Source organism: Erithacus rubecula, assembly GCF_903797595.1.
Source record: "Erithacus rubecula genome assembly, chromosome: 4".
Taxonomy (NCBI): Eukaryota; Metazoa; Chordata; class Aves; order Passeriformes; family Muscicapidae; genus Erithacus; species Erithacus rubecula.
The window spans coordinates 33,095,830-33,119,940 of record NC_136686.1 but is presented as its reverse complement, the minus strand read 5'-3'; the positions used below and the strand labels follow the sequence as shown (position 1 = coordinate 33,119,940).

The 24,111-nt window shown below is 53.5% G+C and overlaps 2 protein-coding genes across 2 annotated transcripts; both read right to left on the bottom strand.

Moving 5' to 3' along the window:
* Positions 1 to 1,255: 1,255 nt before the first annotated feature.
* On the bottom strand, positions 1,256 to 21,503 carry KCNJ4 (potassium inwardly rectifying channel subfamily J member 4). Its single transcript, XM_079305187.1, has 3 exons — positions 20,127 to 21,503; positions 7,952 to 8,126; positions 1,256 to 6,039 (listed from the first exon to the last, which is right to left on the bottom strand). Exons 2-3 carry the CDS (start codon positions 7,987 to 7,989, stop codon positions 4,710 to 4,712), a joined length of 1,368 nt encoding a protein of 455 aa, XP_079161313.1. The 5' UTR covers positions 7,990 to 8,126; positions 20,127 to 21,503; the 3' UTR covers positions 1,256 to 4,709.
* Positions 10,281 to 11,942, bottom strand: ENTR1 (endosome associated trafficking regulator 1). The gene has a single exon (XM_079305188.1). It carries the CDS (start codon positions 11,690 to 11,692, stop codon positions 10,406 to 10,408), a length of 1,287 nt encoding a protein of 428 aa, XP_079161314.1. The 5' UTR covers positions 11,693 to 11,942; the 3' UTR covers positions 10,281 to 10,405.
* Positions 21,504 to 24,111: the final 2,608 nt, after the last annotated feature.

Below are 24,111 nucleotides of genomic sequence, written 5' to 3'. Positions count from 1 at the left end.
CACAGACATTTCCAGCACCATTTCCTAATAATGGAAATCCAAACCTATTTTCTCCTCAATTGAGATTATTGTTGCATTTCTTCAAAATATTTTTAGTTGCAGCGTGTATCAAAATGTTTTGCTGAGCAAGTTTTGTGTGAGTTGAAAGGTGCCAACGACGATTTCTTTTCAAAAGGGTTGTCCAAAAGTGTCACCAAAAATAAAACATGAAACAAGTTTCTCAAGTGTCATTTCAAACAACAACATTCATTTGGGAATTGGCAAGAGTGGCATCAACGTGGTTAGTTGTCATGGGATAGAGGATCTGAACTGGTGCCTGGATCTTATTCATAGGGAAAAAGTCCTTCCTCTCCCCATTTTCTTCCTGGTATTGAATAGCTTTCAATAAAGAGCCAAGTAACATGTTCAGAAGTAAGACAGGAAAGAAATATAGATTGTGGTTGAATAAACAAAGAAGCAGTGTCTTCCTCCTGAAAAGCAAGCTGCCAGTCCCTCAGGATTAGAGACAGGTCTTAGGGAAGCAGTCCTTCCATCAGATCCTAGAGGAGGGAAGGATGCCAGGGACATGCCCTCATTAAAGGTGTCTTCTCTGGAGAGCACAGGACAAGGAGGTGTCACCTACCTGATGCTCCACACACTGTGTGCAAAAGGTAAAATGCTTGGTGTGTTTACAGTTATAAATGGCCTGGACAGCTGATTTGCAGAATCCTTAAAAATGTCAAGTCTTCTCTGTAGCAAACAGTTTTCCAGGATGGATTTTCCCAGTGGCTTTCCACAGGGTGTGTAGAGGAGTCTCCATCATACGGCCAGAGAGACACTTGTTGAGACACTTGTTGAGACACTTGCTGTTGTGTGGCACTTTCGTGATTAGGTGTTTATGGGATGAAGTTGTGGTGTAGGATGGATTATGCCCCCACATGTGGTACACCCATATAGGCACCTGCAGTGTGTACAATTGCTCTGGGATTCCAGTGTGCAGGTGCAGAAGCACCTGTCAGAAGGAAGTCCTGCTGCTGTGTATCAGCAGAGCCTGTGGGCACGTGTGCAGCTTGCAGGAACAGAGCCTGGAATGGCTGCACCATGTTGCTGGAGGGGCTGTGTGTGGCACCAGCAGCACAGCTGCACAGGGAGTGTCTGATAAGCAGAAATTTACTCATCATCTCTGTTTTCCTGCACTGGCTGTTCCTCTCCTTCCCTCTGCCCCCTCCCCTCAACCCCCTTCTCTGTCCCCTCTCTAATGATCTGACAGCACTGAAAGCTTTCTTGCAATTTTATTATGAACAGCAGGGGTTTAGCTGGGTATTCTTCGGTGCTTCACTGTCTTCTCCATCGTGATGCCAAACACGACATGAAAACATCCAGCAGGTTGAGACACATGGAGGGGGCTGGAACCAGGATGGCTGAATGATTCCTGTTCCCTCAGATTTCTTGCAGTCTTGTCCCATTTTTCCCACAAGAGCCCTGCCATGTGAAGGGAGGGGTGGCAGTGTGCTGTTCCAACCACTCCAGCTGTGCATGCCCTGGCCCTGGTGCACCATCCTTGCCTGGCATCTCTGCACGCTCACTCCTTGGTGATCAATGAGTGTCCCACACCTCATCCCCACCAAGCACTGCCACCTGTCCCCAAAGGATGCTGTAAGTCAGTGAGGGGGTGCCCAGCCATGAGGGGTCCCCCTCTCCTGGAGGCCACCACCCCAGCCTGTGTCCTGAATGCCCGTGTCCTCGCACGCAAAGTCCTTCTCTCTCGGTCCATTAGCTTGTTTCCATGGCCAGTGGCAGGCACACGACTCTGAAAGCTGTATTAAAAGCCAGGTCAATACCAGCCCCTGCTTATTCCCTCAGGGGAAAATAAGTAAATAATGAAAGGAGGGGGTGACTTTATTTCCTAAGCCAGAAAACTCTTGAATTTAGTGCTGAGAGATGCGCCCCAATTCCCAAGTGGGGGAGCATTGGAGATCTGAGGAGAGGCAGCTCTGCCTCAGCACCAGCAGAACCAGGAGGGATAGGGTCACTCAAAATCCAGTGAATCCATCATTTCAGTGAAGGCTTTGAGGCAAACTGCTCTGGCAGATGGGCTCTGGAGCTGAGGATCACTACAGGAGGGAGGTAGAAGCTAAGGTACTTAATACCTTCTTTGCCTCAGTCTTTAATAGTGAGACCACTTGTCCTCAAGGTACTCAGTCCCCTAAGCTGGAAGACAGGGACAGGGAATACAACAAAGCCCCACAATACAGGAGGGAATGTTCAGTGACCTCCTGCATCACTTAGACACTCCCAAGTCTGTGAGGCTGGATGGGACCCACCCAAGAACACTGAGAAAGCTGGTGGAAGAGCTCACCAAGCCACTCTCCATATTTTATCAGCAGTTCTGGCTAGCCACAGATGTCCCAGGTGACTGGAGGTTAGCCAGTGTGACACCCATCTAAAAAAAGGGCTGGAAGGAGGATCTGGGGAACTACAGCCCTGTCAGCCTGACCTCAGTGCCACGAAAAGTCATGGAGCAATTCACCTTGCCATCATACAGAACATGTAGCACAACTTGGGAATCAGGCCCAGCCAGCATGGGTTTAGGAAAGGCTGGTCCTGCTTGAGCAACCTGATCTCCTTCTGTGACAAAGTGACCTGCTTTGAGGATGAGGGCAAGGCTGTGGATGGTATCCACCTGTAATTCTGTAAAGCCTTTGACACTGTCCCCCAAAGCATTTGTCCTGGAGAAACTGAAGGGGTGCATTGTCCATCAAGTAGAAAACCAGTTCAATGGCTGGGGCCAGAGAGTGTTGGGGAATGGAATTATTCTGGTGAATGGAATTATTGCAGTAAATGGAGCAAACCCAGGCAGGACAGCTGTTCCCCCACAAAACTTACATCCCAGGATAAGAAATGACCATGTCTGAGCCTAGACACATCTCGTGAGTCTATTTGTGCTCTTTCTCAAATACACTTCCATATAACCTTGCTTTCTATTCCTCTTTTCCCCTTCCTTCTCTACCATCTGCCTGCTGTCTCTGCTTCCTCATCTCAGATCTGTTGTTTCCTCCCTTGCCCTTCTTTTTCTTCCCCTCTTCCTTTGCTTCTTGAATCAATTCCAAATTGATTTGAGATGGTTTTTTCTGCTTTGTAGATCAGGGATTAGGTAGGACATAACTTCTTCAGCCATTCCCCACCACAGCACAGACCCTGGGTGCCCGGAGCAGCTTCCTGAGCTCCGTTTGTTTTTCTGTCCTCATCTCATCTGCAGTTTTGAATGGGTGATTCTACTGCTCCCAAAGGAAGATGCTCATCAAGTTTTCACCTCTTTTGTGAAATGACAACAAAGTGATGTTAGAAGTCTAGCTTTGGTTGATGTCCTCCCTTATAATCCCTCCACTTGCCTCTGACAAAAAGAAAGGCTTTGGGGTTTTTTTGAGAGTTTTTGTATACAAAGCAATGTCTTGCACATCTCTGTGTCTTCACCAAGTATATCTATGGCAAAACTCTTGCTACCTGCAAAGCAAACAGTATTACTTGGCTGATCCTACTGCTAATTTTAATGCAGATTATTCCCTCCATACACATGTATGACCTTCTCCCTGAGCAAATTATCTGAGCCTCTTGTTATAGATCTTTACCCAGAGCATCAGAGCCCTTGTGGTGGACCTTTCAGGGTCATACAAATCTGCCATAAAAATAGCAAACACCAGCCCTAATAACTCTCATCAGTCTCTACACAAGGCTGCAGCCTTGGAATCTGTCCTTTGCTTCCAAACCTCCCCTTGGGATATTAGACTTTATTAAAAATAAATAGTTACAAATTCTGTTTTACAGCTGATGGCATCAGGGGGAAGAGTGGAGGAGGCAAAAGGAGCAAGTGGAGGGTCTGCTGTCCAGTCAGGTCACCTGTCTGTCATCCTGGCTGTGCTGTGCCAGGGAGCAGTCTGGCTGTGGTCAGCACAGGGCCCTGCCTCCTCTGCCAGGTATCTCAGGAGAGGAGCAGGACATGTTTCTCAAGAGGACTGGGAGAACTGGATCTGAGTCCGTGGAGCCAAGCTGCTTCTGGAGGTGACAGACACCAAAAGCCAAGGAGAGTGCAGAGCAGCCTGTGTAGAGTGTCCTCGTCTCCTAGCTTGGTGTTTGCATGGAAGAATATCGATTTCAGTTCTCCTTCTCTTTTATATACAGAATCGTGTGCAACAAACAACAAACATGCAAGTAAACTCCTCCCTTGAGATCCTTCCCCACTCCCTCCAGGAGTCCCAAACTCTCCCTTCTATCCTCATCTGGTCAGTGTTTAGTGCCACTCCTCTCCCACTGACAGTGATGATCCTTGGCAGCTGTGGGCCCTACCCGTAGTGATAGGGGACAGAAAGTCTGCTGTTGCCTCAGCAGCAGAAACACTTTCTGTGGGTCCCAATCTGTCCACTGAAGGCAGGGACTCCTGTCACTTCTCCAGAGACAAGAAACAGGCCTGCTGCTCTCCTGTCTCTGGGCAGGAAAAGGGTTCTAGCCCAAGCTGTATACCCAGAAAGAGTAGTGTATCCTCACTCCTCTTCCAGGCAGTATGACCTCATGAGAAAGGGAGTGTATCAGAGCAGCTCCAGGCCTTGGTGTGCTCGGGGGCTGAGAGGCAATCATGGGAGGCATAATTTGGTGGTGAAGGGATTTATCCAGTGTATGGGTACGGAACAAAGAAGACTGTGGGCAATGGGTGCGGAACGGGGAGGCTGGAGGAGTCAGATGGCTGACTCCCTGCGGTATGAGATTGTATCTAGAGGCAGAGTTGCCTGGAGCCGCTCCAGGTCCAGGTGGCTTCCAAAATCCATCATCTGGATGATCCCTCCCTCCTCCTTGGTGTTGCCCGCTAACACCACACCCATTTCATCATCATCTTCATCTTCATCTTGACTGACGAGTGCCAGCTCATTCTCGTAGCAGAAGGCACTGGGAGGTGGTGGAGAAGGTAGGATGGTCATCTTGCTTTCTTGCAGCTCCCGGGCTGAGCAGCAAGGTGTGCCAGCCACCTCGTACGTCTTGTGAAAGCGCGAGTAATCCACTTTGTAGTGGTTCTTCTCCTCAAACACAACCGGTTCAAAGCGGTGGCCCCAAAGGATTTCACTGGCAAGGTAAGAGCTGCGTGCCTGTGTGGTCATGGCTGTGGCTTCCACCATCCCCTCCAGAATAACCACAATCTCAAAATTCTCCGTCTCCAGCTCTTCCTTGCCAATCCCATAGAGGGGGCTCTCCTCATCAATCTCATGAACGATAATAATAGGTGAGACCAAAAATATACGATCAAGGCCCACATCGTAGCCCACATTTAGGTCCCGCTGGTCCAGGGGGAGGTATTCCCCTTCCTCTGTCATGTAGGGCTTGATGAGCTGGGCTCGGACATGGGCCTCCACAATGTGACTCCTCCTCAGGTTGCCCACCCTCCACATGAGACACAGTTTGCCATCCCTCACGGAGATGACGGCATGGTGGCTGAAGAGGAGGGTCTGGGCCCGCTTCTTGGGCCTTGCCATCTTGGCCATGATAGTGCCAATCATGAAGGAGTCGATCACGCAGCCCACGATGGACTGCACCACCACTGCCATGATAGCCAGCGGGCACTCCTCAGTCACACAGCGGAATCCGTACCCGATGGTTGTCTGTGTCTCCACCGAGAAAAGGAAAGCCCCCAGGAAGCTGTTCACGTGCATGATGCAGGGCTTGAGGAGAGAGGGGCCGCCCGCCACCGCCGGTGCATTGAGGTCGCCGTGGAAGAAAGCGATGCACCAGAAGAGGAAGCCGAAGAAGAGCCAGGAGACCAGGAAGGCGGCGGAGAAGATCATCAGCATGTAGCGCCAGCGCGTGTCCACGCAGGTGGTGAAGATGTCGGCCATGTAGCGCTGGGATTTGTTGCTCAGGTTGGCAAAGTAAACGTTGCACTGGCCGTTCTTCTTCACGAAACGGTTGCGGTGCTTCCTGCGGGGAGCGTGGCCCTTCCCGTTGTGGCTGTGCCCGTTCATGCTGCCCAGTGCTGAGACCTTGTGGCCATCCTCTTCGGTTGAGACAATGCTGTACCTGGAAGAGGAGGAACAGGCACTTCCATCAGGAATGCGTGAAGGGCAACAGCAAGCACTGAGGCAGCCAGGGCAGGAGATGTGGGTGGCTCACAGGGTGTGTTGGGTTGATGTGGCCAGAAATGTGCATTCTATCACCATCTGTTAAAACCAGGTGGGGCAGTGATTCCTTATCTCTGTGGCACATACTATCTGCTAATGGGCCATCTTTAAGACAAGATGGGGCAGTCATCTTTATCTTTACTCAACTCATCCTCCCTCCTGGAAGATATCAACTGCTGCTGGCCCATTAAGTCCCACTGTATGGGACTGTGTGTATATCCCATTGGGAGATGCTCCAGCCAGGGAGATGAGCCAAGCCTTTCCTATTTAGATAAAAAAATGAGATTTTGGACAGCAAGTTACCTTCTTCCCACTGGATTCCAGAGCCAAACCTTTCCACATCATCTCTGGACCTACAGAGGAAAACTGCACCCTTCTACAGGAGCACTGCTTCAGCTGAACCACACCTGCCACTGCAGGAGGACTGCAGCCACCATTTAATGGGACTGCTACCAACACCCCGACTGACAGGGTGTCAGGTTGTATTCTGAATCTGTCAGTGGTTGGGATTGTTCTTTGTAATCCTGTATTTCTATTTTAATTTTCCTAGTAAAGAACTGTTATTCCTAAGTCCTGTATCTTTGCCTGAGAGCCCCTTAATTTCAAAATTATAATAATAATTTGGTGGGGGGGGGGTTATAGCCTCCATTTCAAAGAGAAGCTTCTGCTTTTATTGGCAGACACCTGTCCTTCAAACCAAGACACAGGGCTACAGTGCCTCCCTGCTGGATCTCACAGCAGCACATTTCAGTGGTTACTGCACCTTTGTGCCAACCTGAACAAGCTGGAGGAGATCAGCTGCAATGTTCACTGAGTGCTGCTGCCAGGAGGTTGCATCTAGCAAAGTCCTGACAGGGCATCAAAGCAGCTTGTAGCTCTGTGGTCCCTTCCAGCCCTTATGGTGAGGAGGGATACAAGGCTTTGAAGCCAGACAGCAGGTGGCACAGCCAGGAAGCCTGGGAGCAAGCACCCACAGCCTGACCACATTTTGGGCCTCATATAATACAAGGCTGGGAGCTTCTATTTTCTCTGCTCTGCTCATTGATTTCACGGTGTGTGGTGACAATGTTTATACACTTCCTGCACTCAGGACAATTCTGTTGCCACAGCAACATGTGTGTCTTGCAGCATCCCTTATCCAAAGCCAAAGGTGTAATTTGGAAATCAACAGCCGAAGCACTGGCAGTTTCCTTGGCAGAAGCTACACACACACTTTCTGGGAGACCTTTGCCCCTCTGGCTCCCCTCCCTCAGAGTCAGCTCTGACACTTCCCGCCATGTGATCCTGTGACACTTGCAGATGCTCCTTAAAGATGGAATGGCAGAAGGTGCTCTGACCACTGAGGAAGTCAGGAGAGTGCACTGAAGCACAAAGAGTGCTCTGTCCTCCTGCCTGACCAGCTGCAGCCTCACAGGACCCTGGCAGTGTCTCCCTCCCACCCCACAGTGTTGACACATCAGCTGGAGTCCTCCAGCATGGGCCTCCATCCACATCTCACAGCAAGGACAGTACTGGTGACTGGAGCTGTGGCTCCTGGGAACATGTGGCTTCTGCAGTGCTGCTGGAATCTGTGATTTCTGGTCCAGCACCATGTAGTGCTTTGCTTCTCCTCCATAGTATTCCTCCAACCAATACCCTTAGATACGGCACGCTTTGGATTGGAGAAGGACAGAGGAGTCATTTCTTGGAACAGGAAATATAGTGACAGGTAATTTTAAATGAAGGCAGACTGAAGTTAGGGTCTGAGAGGCCAGGTGAGGAGGACCAGGTCACTCAGAGCAGCAGCAGGTCTCGAGAGGAGGGTTACTCACCGATTGACTCGGACACTGCCCATGGCTCGCTCTGTCATCAGATGTCAGGGGGCCGTGGGAGCTGGCAGGGCGTGGGAACTCATGCAGCAGCACTCACAGGGACTGGGCAGCTCCAGGTTTCACCTCTGGCGAGCTGGGACCAGCACTGCCATTGCAATCACTGCTGGGCACGCGCCTGGCAGAGAAGGACAAAGCAAAACCCAGTCAGATCCCCCCAACAGCACCCATCCCAGTCCAGAGCAGCAGGCACAGGGCTCCCAGCCTTTACAGGCTGTGCTGGGAGGTCTCCCTGGGGCACCTGCTGCAGCCTGGCTCAGGCAGGTGAGGAGATGGTGGATGCAGCCCTGCAGGAGAATGGACACCACTCTCCTGACCAAGGGCACAGCAGCTGAGCAGCTCACAGGGCCCTCACCCTGAGCCATTATATTAATATCAGAGCTTACATCGGAGGAGAGCTCAGCCAGGCTAAATACCTCTCACACAAGGACTAACAAAACACAGAAATGCACAGCAACCCCTGGGGATCCCAATGAGTCCAGCCTAACCCTCAGGGGATTTTTTCCAGGGTGTGCAGAACATCCCCCCCTGTTTCAAATCAAAGAAGGAAAGCAATGAGTAGAGCCCAAAAGACCTGACAAAAAGGAAGGTCTCAGGAGGAGCCAAGTTAGAGGAAACAAACCTTGTGGCATGCCCTGTGTACAGCATCCAAGGAGCAGCTCAGCAGTGGAGTCCTGGTCCAGCAGATGTCCCAACCCAGTCCTCCCAAACAGAATGGGGAAGCCAAAGACTCAAGAGCCAACCTATTCCACCTGCCCAGAGCTGCTGGGAAGTGAAATGCACTGAGGGAGTAATGACTCACAGATTAGGAAGGGCTTTGTACACCCATGCTAATCCTGCATTGTAGCCTTTGGATTACAGCAGCCAGTGCAGAGTGCAGATGCAGACAGAGCCAGCTAGTTTGCTCCCTCCCAGCCTCACCAGCCACTGGTTGTCACATATGGGAAAAAACACAAGGATTTCGGGATCAAATATAAGGCTTAGAGCTGCTTGCAAGTGGTTGTGCAAGGACAGGGGAGAGGAACAGCAAATGATGTTGCCTAGGATGGAAAAGCTGGAGAACCATCCTTGTCTCATCATCAGTGCTGCAGAATGGGGCTGCACATGGCAAGGGGTGCCCACCAGCTTTACCCACAGACTGGAAAGCAGCAAGAAGGCAGCTCCAGACATCACCTCTGATGGGATGAAGATTACTCTGTTACTGAGGCAGTTAAAGCTCTGCAGCAACACAAACATGGTTGTTCAGACCAAGGGTATTATGAGACCAGGAGAAGAAAATAACCTTGTACTCCACAATTCACCATATAGAGACAAAATGAACAGTTGCCCAAAAATCCCCATCAGGAAAAAGCACTTTGACACTGAACTCTGCCAGCTCCCACCAACTCACTGCCCTACAACATACAAGTCTTTCTGAAGGAAAATTTTTGCTGGGCAGCTGGCTAAATCTATAGCAGACCCTGGAGCTGGCAACCTAAGTTAATCAGAAATGTTCATGTGATGGAGAGGTCACTTCATACAGATGCTCCTGCTGGGATGAAACTAACTAGAGTGATAATTTGAGTTCAGACAACAGAGTTCCACATGATTTTGGGAGGTGGCAAAGGTGGAAAGTTTAGGTACACCACTCTGCCAGCCCCAGCCAGGGAAGGGAATCCTTTTCAGCTGTCATCATTGTCATCCAGCCTGGGTATGCCAAGCTCATCCTTAGCCAGCATTGACCCCAATAACAGAGAAGGTACTGTCACAGCTCACACATATGAGTAATTCACAATTTCCTGAAAGTTTCTACAACCAGCAATTCTCTTTCTCCAGCTGCAGAAACAGGTGCATCATTCCTAGAGATTTTGGAATTCTGGCCCAGGCAGCAGCCAGCTCCAAAAGAAAGGAAGGAGGACTTAAGGAGCTTTGTGAAACCATGTGCAGCAACACCTGGATCTCTGCTCCTCACCTTTCCCCCCTTCCCAAGAAGGAGCAAAGGAAGCAGATTAAATTTGAGGGCTTTGCTCAGCTCCAGTTCAAGCTGTGGTGCTGTGCATCCTCCTGGCTCCCACATGGGTGCTCAGGTCAGTCAGAGCTGTGACAGAGCCTCTTGTGCAGAGTCCACCACAGCTGGACAGTGCAGCTCAGAGCCTGGGCTGCCTTTGCTGCTGACTCCACAGTGCCCAAGCAGAGTATCAGCAGCTAAAGACACATCACAACCTGCAGCTGGTACTTAATACAAGGAAAGTATCTCCACAAAGGATAAAGGCTACCAGTCTGAGCACACACATTTGAGAATGGGAAAGGAAATGCTTTAATTTGCAGTAAATGGTTGCAAATAAGAGACTGATGGCCTTGGACCTTGCACGGACCCATGGAACTCACACAGAATTGCACTCACAGATATTTCTCTGCTTAAAATTTGAGAATTTTTCTGGTAGACTCAAGGACCTCAGCAACAACGGGCAGCACTCTTGAGGCAGGAGCTGCCTGAGGGAGCCATCTTTGCCCATTATGAGCTTGTGGGGGTTTTTCTTGGTGATGCCTAAGTTCTGCTTCGCTGCTTCCAGGCCAGTCTGTCCTCAGGTTTTCATTCTCCAGCTTGCATCTCTCCAGTTGTCCTTGGAGGATGAAGATCTTCTGCTTCAGCCTCTCCACGTTCGTTTCGGCATCCAGAGCCCTCTGGTTCATCAGCTGAAGGCGACTCTCAGCCTGGTGGACTAAGGACTGGGACTCTCTGGCTTCCCTCTCTCGCTCAGCCTGGCTGGCCTTCAGCTGCTCCTGCAGGCAGGACACCAAGCTCACCTCTCTCTTCAGGTTGCTCTGGAAGGTGTAAAACATCCTCCTGACCTCGGCATTGTCCTTCCTGAGCTCGTCATTCTCATCCTCCAGCCTGTCACACTGTTTCCTGAGCACGCTGTACTCCTGCCTGAGCATGGCTTCCTTCTCCCTGAACACAGGGTTGTTCTCCTTGAGCTCTCTGAACACCTGCCTGAACGCAAAGTTCTCTGACATAAGCACCAGGTTCACGTTCTTGAGCGTTTCGTTCTCCAGCCTGAGGCTGCTGTTCTCCTGCCACAGCAAGTCGTAGGTGGACTGCAGGGATGGGGACTCGCTGTCCTTGCTGTCCCCTCCATGCAGCCTGTGGGGATCTGTTCCTGTGGTGCTCTCTGGGTGTCCCACATAATGGTCACTGGCACGGGCCTGTCTGGCAGCAGCCTCTGTCCCCAGGTGCTGGCCTGAGCTGTGCTGGAAAGGGTTGTGGAAGCCTCTTGGTGCTGTGCCAGGCTTTTGGAGAGCAGGCAACCTCTGATGCCCAGGAAGGTGATAGGTCTGGCTGGGCTTCTCATCTCCAGCAGAGTTGTCAGACATTCCCATGTCTTTGTAAAATGGCTCCTGAAATTCCTGATCTTCCTCCTCAAGCTCCAGCGCACACTTGGCCAACCCCACTGGTTTATTTTTTACCGTGTGAGACTGAGCAGGCTTCAGGGGAAACGGGGTGGGTTCTCCCAGATCCTCTGTCTGATTGTCATCTATGCTGTCACTGCTCTTGCACCAGGGTGAAGAAAGCTCAGAGTGGTAGGAGTTTCCTGACTCTTCAGCCTCATCATCATCACCATCATTGTCATCATTATCTTGCAAGCCTTGAGATTCTGGGTAGACCATCATCATTAGCCCAAACATATGAAATGGCTGTGACATTTTTCAGGATACTCTGGGCAGCAGCAAGCAGGACAATCCAAATTGTCCTCCTAGAGTGCAGGCAATGCAGGCTGTTGACACTGACAAGCAGTGTGCCACCTTCTGCAGCCTCAGCAGTGCTAGTTGTGGCCACCAAAATCCCCCTGTTTAGAACACCAGGTTGTTCAGAAGAGAGAGGAGAACCACATACCTCTGCAGCTTGGCTCTAGGGACAACCAGAACCACCAACACTCCAAGGTCTGTGATGTCATTGAGTTCCACGTGTGCTGAGTTGACAAAAGCTGGGGAGGGGGAGGAAGCAATCAACTGCTGCCCTGATTCTCTCTAGGGCTGCATTAATTTTCTTCATAGTAGCCAGCACAGTGTTGGATTTAGTGTGAGAATAACACTGATAACACAGACATGTTGGAGTTGTTGTTAAGTACGGCTTGCTCCAAGCCAAGGCCTTTTCTGTTGCCCATGTTCTGCCACTGAGGAGCTGCACATGAATCCAGGAGGGAGCATAGCCAGAACAGCTGGTCCAAACTAGCCAAAGGGATATTCCATGCCACAGAACATCATGCCCAGTATGTAAGTGGAGGAGTTAACTGGAAGGGGCAGCCATTGGGTGGTAATTGGGTTGTGCACCACTTGTTTCTCTTGGGTCCTGGTATTCTCTCTGTGCTTATTACTGCTATTACTACCATTATTATTATTGTTGATAATATTAATATGATTAACATTTAATGTTGTTATATTTTGTTTTGATTATTAAATTGCTCTTATCTCAACCCATAAAGTTTACCTTTTCTTTTTGATTCCCCTCTCCAGTGGGGCTGGGGGCAGTGAGAGGGAGAGAAGGGCTGAGTGATGCTTAAGTTGCTGCTGGAGTTTAACCACAACAAGTGCAAAAGGTGTTTCTGGCAGGAAAAGGATAAGCTGTCCTCCTGGCTGCAGAGCCAGCATCCAGTTGGGGATGCTGCCAGCGAGCAGAGAGCAGCTCATGAAGCTGCCTGAGACCTCCAGTGCAGAGGAGGGACAGGGATGATCCAGCCCAGGCAGGCAGCAGGGTCAGAGGAAACAACCCTGTCCCACAGGGCACTGAGGCACCCCCACCAGCCAGGTCAAGCCATGGGTGCTTGTTGGGGACTCACCCCGGACAGGGCCAGGAGACACCACCAGCACTTTGGCCACAGGCATCACTGTGAGCTGGAGGGCCAGTGAAGGGTCCACGCTGTGGTGCTGCCAATCTGATTCATCCCCTGCTGCCAGCTGGCACAGGGAAGTGTTAGTAATACCGAGTGCCACAAACTCAGAGCGGCACGAGCCAGGAGACGAACAAAAATAAACACATTTCCCACTTCCACCCCAACACACCCCCACAGCGCGTGGTGCCACCATGGGAAGGACAGACAGGCAAGCAAGGAACGCCTGGGCTGGGGACTGCCACCACACTGGGTCACTGTCCCTCCCCAGCAGCTGGTGGACCAGGGCCACCACTGACACCCCTGCTGGCAAAATCAATGCCACCAGCTTGGCAAGGCCAGGGGGCTTACCAGCAGCCCAAATCCTATGCCAACATAGTTCAAATGGCTGTGAAAAGGTCCCATTGCAACTTGGAAACCTGAAACACAGATGGAATGAAAGGGGAAGGATCAGAGATGTCTCCAGCAGAAGGGGATTATATTCATATCCTGAACAGGCAGCTGCCTGTCACATGGACAAGGGGGAGGAAAGCCTGGCTGAGGACAGAGACACGAATCCAGAGCAAGCCTGAGGACATTTATTGGAGCTTGCTCTGCCTCCTGAGACTCACATGCGAAGGCAGAAGCTGCAGAGTCAGTGGCTACTTCTATGGAATGGTATGAAACCAAGCTGGTGGGTGCAGCAAGGAGAGATGCTAGGCAGGAGGCTGCAGCCTGGACAGATTCCTTCCCATCCCTCTGCTGCCTGTCCTCGGTGTGCATGAACACCCAAGTGTTTCATGGCCTGCAGAAGCCCCCCAACACCTCTGAGGCTTTGGGGCTGCCTCCAGCTCCAAAACATGTGCTACCCTTCCCTCTCTCCCAGCCACTTTCCCCCTCCTGTGCCTTAGATCGAGCCATGCCGGGGACATCACCACGGTGCTGCAGTCATCTCCTCCTTCCCGTGTGACACCGTGCTCCAGCAGCACAAGCCATCACACCAGCCCACGCTGCCACCCCAGTTCTGCTCTGGCCCTGAGCAGGCACGTGGGGCTGAGCTGCTGCCGTCCCTTTCCAAGGGATCTGCAGGATAATAAGGTCAAGGTGCTTGGTGCCACAGCAATCCCTCCATTGCTCCGTCCCCTGTACACAGTGCAGCGCCTCACACGTCCCTGTCTTTCTCCAGCCCCTGCCAGAGTAGATCATATATTGTCAATCCTTCCTTAAATTTGCAATGGAAGAGTCTCATGAAACAGAACAGAAAAGTCCACGCTGAAGCACTCCCCCACTTCTCTTTTTATAACAACCGTATCTGGTGCTCTGGGACATACACTGTGAACGACAACGATGGAAAAATCCCAGGGTATTTTTACACTCTTAGTCTTTGCTTTATCTGGAGTTGTCTGGCAAATGCTTCTCTCCTGTCTGTGGTCACTGCCACAGCCGCTGGTCGCGCTCTGCTCTGTGCCTTTGTCCCTCTTACTGGCTGCAAGGCTGGCTTGGGATCAGCATCCACAGCCCCATCCTGCCAGCTCGGGCACGGTGACAACACGGCAGACGAACTTCTCGCCTCCTGGGGAGCCAGGGCGGAAACACCCGCAGCTGAGGAGGGACCTCTGCCTTTCTGCAGAGCCTTGCAGACCCGCGTGTGTCCTCTCCATCCTCTCTGTAACTCTAGCTCTTCTCCTCCTGAATATTCCCAGGGTTCATGCTGGGGCTCATAGGGCAGCTCGGGGTCGTGGGGGGCTGTCCTGCCACAGGAGTCAGTGGCTGAGCTCTGGCTGCTCCGTGCCTGCAGGGCAGGCTGCCAGGCGCTGCACGAAGGCACAGTCACTGTGCAGGAGAGTTTTACCATATTAAAAAGGCAACTGACATATGGAAGGTGAGGGGAGGAAGCTGTAATCAACTCTATACCATTTTTACATACACACTTCTGCCTTTTCGTTCAATAATTATAAATAGATTAAGTGCCAACAATCCCCATCTGCCCCTCAAGGCGTGATCCGCTGACCAGTTTCCCTCTCCAAGAGAGGATTTTTATTCATGTGCCTCTGCCCGGTTTATATTTTGGAGTGGAGTGAGAAGGGGGGATATTTTTTCCCCCGTGAAGCTCTGGAGCCTGAGGATGGGTAATATGAAAACAAAACAAAATGATTTGAAGTTAAACCATCTCAGTGTGTGACTCAGAGCTATTCATAGCTCCCTGAAGCCAGCTGCAGCAACGGAGCCAGAAGGATTCTGCCCGTATTATTATTCCAATTACCATCTGAATTAAAAGTTTGAGCAGTGATCAGCCCACATGCTGAAGGGAGGGGGAGAGAAGAAAGCGAAGAGAGAAGGAGAGAAAGAGTGAGAGGGAGAAAAAAACAGATAAAAATGGGAACCACACAAAGGTGCCCAGGATGACAAAGTCAGGAAGAGGCACAGAAAGGTGACAGCATCACCTCCTGCCTGCTCCCACACCGCCCCAGCGATCCCTGCTGCAGCTGCACCGTCCGGACAACGGCGCTGCAAGAACAGCTGCCTGCTCCCCAGGACCTCAGACCACCCAAGGTGGGGTTGGGGAGACTGGCACCGGCATTCACCACTCCTCTCTGGCCAAAATGGGGCTGGGGGTACAAGGCACAGGAGCTGGGGGTTGACGGAGCAGGATTGTGAGGAGACAATACTGCTGGAGTGGCAGCTGGGGAGAAGTCCCTGTTTTTTCTTGCTGAGTGAGGAAGGTGGGTGTTATTCTTAGGAGCTGGCATCACAGGAAAAATTAAATGTTCTGAAGGTCCCTGGTCTTCCCTGGGTGGTATTCTTGGTCAAAAAGGAACCGAACTTCTGCAGCAGCCGGGGTGCAGACCACATCCCACCTGCTCCCAAGGAAACACAGGGGCTGACACCCCCAGCACCCCGACTGCCAAAACCATGGACTAGACCCCAAAGGGTTGATGCAAAACCTGCAAGACCTGGAAAACTGAAGGCTCAGGGCTGTCCCTGAGGTCCTCATATCCCAAGCAGATGAAATGCACTCAGGTCACCTGCTCCAGCTTCTCAGCACAACTGCACAGTGCTAAGGGTGTCTTCACTAGTCTCCACATCCCTGGAACTCCCTTCACTGGGCATCCTGCCCTGTGGGAGCTCTGAAGTAAGGCCATTCCCAGCAGCATCCCTGTGCTTCAGCATCTCTTCAGCACAAAGTGCCTGGCCATTTGGGATGTCTTGATGGCTTTTGGCTAGTCAAGGGATAAGGATGATTATCGGTGTGCGGGAAAACGGGAGCAAGGGTGTCTCACATCATCTGCCTGCCGGCTGCAGTTGTGCTCTTGACAGGGCAAGGATGGACTGCTGGTGGCTCTGCCAAGCACCCGGCAAGGCAGGTGCCTGCAAATAGTTTCTGAATGATAATAACAACAGTGACAGCAGCAAGGGCAAAGCCTGCTCTATGCCAAGCCCCTGCTTGAGAGAGGCTGCAGCCGCTTCTCTGCACGCAGCTGCTGCACAACAGCTGAGTTCCCAGCCTGGCCTGGCTGCTAAGCACCAACCCATCAGTGACAGAGGAAAAATCTCCCTTCACCCCCACGGTCCCAGCGCTAACAGGGAGCCAAGCAAGCCACGAGCATCCTGAAAGGGCCCCAGCTTCTCCCCTTTCAGCCATGCCTGCCAGGCACCAGAAACAGAGTAGAGGGAGCATCCCAGGTAAGCTGCAGAACCGCATTCCCGCAGAGAGCGGATCAACTATTTCACCAGAGTTTTGCTAACTTGTGTTGCTGCGGCTTGATCCGTCAGGTTTAACAAGCACATCTGGAAGGTGCCAAGCCGAAATACTGCTCAGCTCAGGCAGTACGAGGGCCATTGCCCCCTCCTTCCCCTGCCCCCAGCTCTCCGGCAGGGAGGCGCTGCCACGGCGGGCAGGGTCGGGCTGGAGGAGAGCAGTGCGAAACGGGACACGGCGACTGAACCCGCAGGCTGTCCGGACTGCCAAATCCCTCCCGGCATCACCACGGGCTGCTGCCATACCCCTGCTGCTCCGGGCTGCGACAGCCGCTCCCGCTGGCACCCTGCCTGCTCACCTCCTGCTGGCACCCGCAACTTCTGCCGGCTCACCTCCACCCAGACACGAGCTGCTCCTTGGTGCTGGGAGCAACGGGAACGGGAGAGGAGAGGACTTCTGGGGCCGCTGTGTCTGGTCCCGAGGCAGGCACCGCCTCTTCGCAATGCCATCGAGCTGTTCAGAGGGATGCAGCGCCTGTCTGCCCAGCCTCTGGGATCCCCGGTGCCCTTCAGCCCCCGCACTCACCGCGCTGCTGGCGGGGCCGATCTATACAGCTCTCCCGGGGCTTCACCCTCCTCTACAGCACAGGCACTTTCCACATCCACTTGCTCTAAGACTCCTTTCAGCTGGTCAGTCTGCGCGGGTTCTTTAGCAGGCTGCCAGCAGAAAGGGAGCCGGCGAGAGGAGAGGGGAGAGCAAAGCTGAAGGCAGGGGAAAGAACAGGCAGCTGAGAGGCAGCTGGGACAAGGCCAGCAGCTCTTTGTACCAATGCTGGTAACGCTTGCCAGGGAGGGAAGGAGGTGGGGAGAGGTGTCAGGGTCGTTTCTCTGAGCCTTTTGCAGGGGATAAGAAAGGGGGACGCTGCTTCACTCATTATCCAACACCACCAGGCTCCCTCTGAAGTGTTTCAAGAGAAATGTTGCCATAGAAATAAGACAGCCGTCCAGATTGTGAGGGGCAGACCCACTGCCATGGAGCGTGGGCAGAGTGGCGGCAGCTGCCCCTGGCTGGCGGCGTGGGGAGGTGCCGGGCTGGAGAGTGTCTTGTTCCCCACCCTCCACTCCCTAATTTCCAGTGAGAGCAGCAGCGGTGCTGCTGTGCCAGCATGGCTGGTGCCAGGAGATGGTGGACATCTCCTCCCCAGATAAACCAGTGGGTGAATGTCAAAACTGTCCCTGAAGCAAGCTGCCAGGCTCTCGGGAGGACAGGCGTGGAGTGCATGGGGACAGGGTCACATCGCAGCCAACTCCCATCCCTCAGCAGCCTGCGCCATAGCACCACCTTCACTGCTGGAGAACGAGCCTCAGAGGGCAAGAACCAGCCCAAAAACAGGCCTTGCCTGTCCCAAGCTCCCCACTGCCAGAGAATCAGCATCTCTCCCAAGAAAGGGCTCCAATCCCAGCCATCTCCATTGAAACCACCTCGTCAGGCGAGGAAAGCCGTGCCGATGCCTCTGGTGGTTCCCTGTGGGGCATCTCCGCCCTGGTAAGGGGCACAGGAGCAGTGACGTCAAGGAGCAGGAATTCAGCCTGACTCAGTTTCGCAAGCGCAGACGGCTTCACTCAGCCCGTGCCATTCACAGAAAAGCGAGCGCCAGCGGGAGGCTGGGAGCCGCGTGGATGAGTAAGGGATCGATTGCTAAGACGCCAGCATCCATCTATCGATCCCTGGCCGCACTGCCGGGTTAAGCCAACCCGGTGCAATAACGAGAAGCGGGATAGCGGGACTCGCTGGGGGCAGAGGGCCATTAAGCGCTCCGCTCTGCGTCCGGCTGATGTCAGTGAGCGGCGGGCGCAGGTATCCATCACCGTCCTTGCTGGCACCCTCCTGCCGCTGACACCACCCCAGGGATGCAGCTGCTTCCCGGGCGTGGCCGAGGGGCAGGAGGGGTCAGTGCGGACCGGTCCTGCCAAGCGACTCCATCCCTCCCCAGTCACCTCCTCACTTTCTGGTTTCCCTTGCAAACCGTGGTGGGGGGCGGGCAAGGAGTACTGCCCACCCCCTGCCAGCACCACACGTCGGGGCACTTGATCTTAGCACCCAACCAGGGGAAAAGATGGAAAGAGAAAAAGGTGGAGGAGATGGAGCCCACTTCCCTCCAGATCATCCCTATCCAGCTTGTCCTCTCTGTGGCCATCCTCACCATTTGTCCTCTTCCCACCACTCCCTGTCCCCACCAGATTCATGCATCCCTCTGAGGCACATATTTTCCCTGTATTTATTATTCTTTTCAGTGGCTGCAAACAGGACTGGCCACACACTGCCGGGGTGCCTCAGGCTTTTGTGGGTGCCAATTCTGGTGGTGAATAGAGAATGGACACATTCCTGTATATATGTCAAGATGCATTCCCCATGCACCTGCCTGATCCTTCCCAGGCTCCGGGTAACCCCAAGCCCTGGGCTCATCTCCACACCTCCCACCTGCTGTGGATGACTCCTCCCAAGAAGCCAAGGAGAGCACAGAGCAGGGGTTGAGGGTGGCCTTGGAGCAACGTCACCTCTGCCACACGTTCCCGTGTGCACTGTCACTGTCTGCCCTTCACTGCACACCCCACAAGGGGAGGAAGGGGAGAAGGGAGAGGCCCCAGAGCTGCTGCTTGCTTTGCCATCCATGGAATCAGGGCTGGGGAGCAGGGATAGGAAACTCCAGGCTCTTGACAGAAGGTTTTGGATGACGCCAGGCAGTTTTCCCAGGAGCCTGAAGGGCCAGGGATGTCCGAGGTGACCTGGCAGCACCATGCAAACCTGCCTGCCCACTCCTGCACCAGTGGGGAAGCCAACCTTGTCAACAGGGAGCAAAGGCAGAGTTTCTCTGGTAGATTGCTCATGGCTTCCTCCAGAGCTCCTTCACCCAAACCCATGATGTAGAAGAGCCTTTGCACTGTGCCTATCTGGGGGGTGTTGGATCAGCACCGGCAGGATCAGCCATGCTGGGGCTAGGAGAGGGGGAAGGCAAGGGAGAGGGGGCAGGTCTGGAGCTAAAAAAGCTCTACAGGCAGCAGGAGAACAAACACATCCACTTTGGCCCCATTTGCACCCGGGAGCTTGGAGAGCAGGTCTCCAGCTGCCTTTTTCTCTGTGAACTGGCCGGGGCCAGCACAGAGAAGAATCTACAGAGCAGGAGAAGCAAAAGGTGAGCAAGACCCAGCGCAGGGCGAGAAGATTCTAAGAAAATGTGGGGAACTGAAAAAAAACCGAAGAAGTTACCTGCAAAGCGACAGAAGTCAGGGTGGCAAGGGGGCGGGGAGGGAAGTTGGGGAGGTTTAGAGGCAGGAGCCCACCCCTGCCCCTCGGCCCGCGGTGGCTGTGCGTGCATACGCCATGCACACAAGGCAACTTTATTATTCACTGGCACGCTCACACGAAGCCACGCATCTCTCCCTAAGTTATATTTATAGCTGCTCCTCGGAGCGAACGCAAATGAAACAATCCATTATTTTCTTAAGGGAGAAAAGCCCTTCCCGCTCTCATGCCGGTGAGGAGAGCAGCGCGCCCCGGCACCGCCTCTTACCCGGGTCCTGCCGCCTGCTCCAGCCGTGCCGAGCCAGCATCAGAGGAAGGGAAAAGCGGCCGCTCTCTCCATCTCACCATCAAATGCCTCAGCCGGACCGGAGGAATCGGGGAAGTCTCTCTGCAGCCCTCGCTCGCCTCCAGCCTAGGTCTATTTTTTTCCCCCTCCGAAGAGCTACTTCTCCGCTGCGACCTGCTCCTCTCCTAACTCTGCCCTGCCCACGCCAGCGCTCTCCTTCTGCCTCTGCCTCTCAGAATTTTTTGCTCCCAGGAGCGTCCATCCCACGGAGTGCTGATGTGCCTTCGTGGCTCAGCGACGGGTTTAGGTCTCCCCCTCCTGCCTGGCTCCCTCCTTCTCTGGCGCTATTTGCCCGTGCCCCTTGCTGCCCCCCTGCTCCAGTCCCCAGATCCCCCCTCTCGCTGACACTCTGCCTCCCTTCGCGCTCCGCTCCCTTTCCCTGGCTGCCTCTCCCCCTCGCTGATTGCTATGCAGTCTGTAGCTGAGAAGTCAGTAACTCTGTGGTAGGATCCAACAGCTTTCCGCTACTTTAGCCCATCCTCGCATGTGAGCTCAGAGCTGCGGAGCCGCCATGGGGGAGACAGAGCAACCATCGGCGGAGGGAAAGGGGTGGTGGGGCCGCCAGACGCCCCCAAGGAGGTGAATCCTCCTCTTGGGCTGCTGCACAGAGATTAAATAACCAATCTCTCGTCAGAGGGTTTTTTTCCCACCTGGATTTGGGGTGCTGGGCTGACACCTCGCCCTGAGGAAGGACCAGGCTCTCCCAGCTGATGCAGGGTGTTTGCTGTGGGGCATTGCCTCCCCACTCCACAGAGCTGGTGATTTCCTGCCGGGATGATAATGCTGGGACAGGAGCACGGACACGGAGGGAGCAGCCCTCAGGGCTCCGGGATAATGCACAGCCATCCTGCCGGGAAACCTCTCCAAGAAACCTCTTTTGGGTCTCCAAGGCCAGCAGCATCTCAGAGGCTTTAAAAAGGTGACAGAAGGCAAGGGACTCTGCTGCAACAAATCCAGAGGCTGAAGAGACCCCTGAGCACACAGGGTTGTAGGCACAGGGTTCTGGGGACAGCCCTGCTCCAGGATGCCATTTTACAGGGCATGGTTTCTGTCTTGGTGTCTCATCTGCTGTCCCCATAGTTAAGGTGTGTGCTGAAAAGTCAAAAAATATTTTTAAAAAACATGTTTTGAGTCTCCTCTGGGCCTCAATCCTGCAGGGATCATGACCCTGCTTCCCAAAATCCTCCCAGGGTGTTTCATATGGGATGACCTCTGCACAATATGCCGTGGCACTGAACACCAGCGTGGTGAGCACAGCCTGCTCCCACCAGGCAAGGCCACTGCCAGGGCAGCAGAGGGGGGTTTAGTAGCTCCATGCAGACAGCAATCCAGCTCCACAGCACCTGCAAACCAGGAGCACATCAGCCTCCTGGATGGTCAGTTCACCCCAGGGCACCCTGGCCACTCCCCACTGCTCCTGGGGAGCTGCTGTGCCTGGATGGAGCAGGGCCAGCTGTGCATCCCCTCTGCTGCCATCCCTATGAGGACCTCAATCAGTTTCAGCGGGGTATTTACTTTCCCAAAAGCTCTGCCTCTAGGGCCTGTGGGGGTTGTTTCCCAAGAGCTGCTAACCACTATCTGCCCAGCTGCTCTTTGGCAAAGTGTTCCATCCCTCTGGCACCATGACAGGCCTCTCCTCTTCATGTGGTGAAGGGATGAAGATGGGAGTGAGGCATCTTGCTCCTTCCCACAATGGGCAAAGCCACCAAGTGCAGCCCAGTGGCCACCTCAGCTTCAGGTTGGGTTTCACCCTCTCTACCTTTCACTCCTCATTGCTGGCTGCTCTCGAGACCTCACCACATTTCCCTCTGCCTTTGCAACAGGAGGACGGATAGCTGCACCTTGTGCATGGTGCGGCAGCCAAGACACAGGTGGCACTTCCAGGAGCCATTGAGAGGGACATGGGGATGCCATGCTGAAGATGTCACCAGCCCCTTGCTGTCCCAGGCCCCCCAAGTGCCACGCCCTGACCGCCCCATGGCCGCCGGCCCCAGCAGCGGGGTGGCTCACACTCGCCACCCCCGCCCGTCTCCACCAGCACCGTCTTTAATAAGAAGTGTGGAATATTTTAGCACCTATGTAAAAGCCACCACAGACGGTGGTGGCAGCCGTTGCCAGGGAGACGCTCCCAAAAATAGCCCCACTCCGCCAACCTTTCCCAGTGCCGCTGTGGGGACTGAGGGAGGCAGAGGGATGGAGGGATGGAGGGATGAAAGGGTGGGACGAGGGCTGGGTAAAGGGATGGATGAAAGGAGGGAAAGAGAGCCATGGAGATGGACAGAGGAATCTTTGGAGGAATCAATGGAGAGGTGAATGGAGAGAGGAGGAGTGAGTGGTGGTTGAGAAGATGAAGGGAAGAATGGATAGAGAGAGAGGGAGAGAGGCATGACTGGAGATGGATGGAGAGATGGGTGCATTGAAAAGCAAGAGCTCCTGGGGAGGGGACCAAATGCTGCCTGCCCCTTCTCCTGCCTGGGCATGAAGAGAAGAGCTACCTCGATGCCAGCAGCCCCTGCTTGGACACCCATGGTCCTGCATTCCTGTGACACCAGCTAAGCCAGCACAAACCCTCAAGCTCTCTCTGCACTGAGCAGGTCTGACTTTGGGTGTTTAAACCAAAGTTTTGGACTTCTTTGTACCTGCCATGCTCCCTCTGAGATCTTCCTCCAACCATGCCATCTCTGTTCTGTTCCAGAACTGCCCAGCCAACCAGACCTGGTCATGGGGACAGAGATGGTGAGGCACAGAGGTGCCCATGGTGCTCAACCCCACCTTGTTCCCCAGCCCCTATGGGAATGCAGAATCATTTCCTTCTCTTAGACAAATCACTGAGGTTGCCCTCTCTCCCAGGAGGTCTGGATGCAGCCTGAGTGACATTCTGCAGCAGTGATGGAGGGAGACACCTGGAGCACCACTAGGGGCAAAAGCACGGAAGCCTTCCTGATAGAAGTAAACAAATGTTTCAGTGATAAGGAAATGCCCTTTTGTCCCTCTTCTCATCCCACAGCCATCACCTCACAGGAACAGGCAGAGGTGGAGAAGGGCCCTGGATGAAGCTGCTGCTGCCTGGCCCAGGGACTCTGCAGGAGAAGCCTTCCAGACCAACAGAGGCAGAGAGGGAAACCCCAAAAATAGAAGTAAAGGAGGAGGGGTTGTGCGGGGGGAGTGGGGAAGGGGGGGGGAAGAGAAAAATAAACCCAACAACCCCAAAATCTCATTTTTAATATCAAATCCCAGCTCACTTGCCTCCTTGTCACCCTGGCGACATTCTTTGTGGTCACCATGGAAACGGGAGGCATGGAGAGAGCATCACCGTGCGGGGTGGTGGCAGCACCCGGCATTATTTTGGGAGGCAGGGAGACACCCGGCGCAAGGCACTTTGCATTGTGGCAGGGCGGGAGGAGGGAAGGGTTATTTTTACTTGGTTCCACTCCATGTGCCCATTTTCTCTTCTCTAAGAGCCTGGGTGTCCCTTGCCCTGCAACAGCTTTCCTGTGGCCCTCATGTGCCACACAGGGATGTCCCACAGGGACACCCCAACCCTACCACCCTGTTCCAGCTTGATTGGCTGCTCCCATGAAATCCTTCTAATGGTCACCTCAGCTGGTGGTTCCTGGTGTCACACTGGGAGATAATGCTGGGATTTGGAGTCCATCAGTTCCTCTTGGGAAGGTGCAAGATGAGAATAAACCTTTGCCACCCCTCTGCAGGGGGCTTCTTCCCTTGGGTGGGACAAGAAGATGAAAAGAGGAGTGCAGGGAGAAGAGAAAGACAAGGGCTCTTTCCATGGGCACACCAGGGGATTGGAAGGGGATGTCTTGGAAGAGATGACCCCAAATCTGTTCCTTCCCCTTCAGCTTTCCATGCTCCATGGGTCAAAACTCTTTGCACACCTCCAAAGAACCTG

Coding starts and splice junctions, on each gene's coding strand:
- KCNJ4 (XM_079305187.1), bottom strand. CDS start 7,989: ATGACAGAGCGAGCCATGGGCAGTGTCCGAGTCAATCG. Junction 6,040..7,951: donor GGCAGTGTCCGAGTCAATCG/GTGAGTAACCCT, acceptor CTCCTCTTCCAG/GTACAGCATTGTCTCAACCG.
- ENTR1 (XM_079305188.1), bottom strand. CDS start 11,692: ATGTCACAGCCATTTCATATGTTTGGGCTAATGATGATGGTCTACCCA.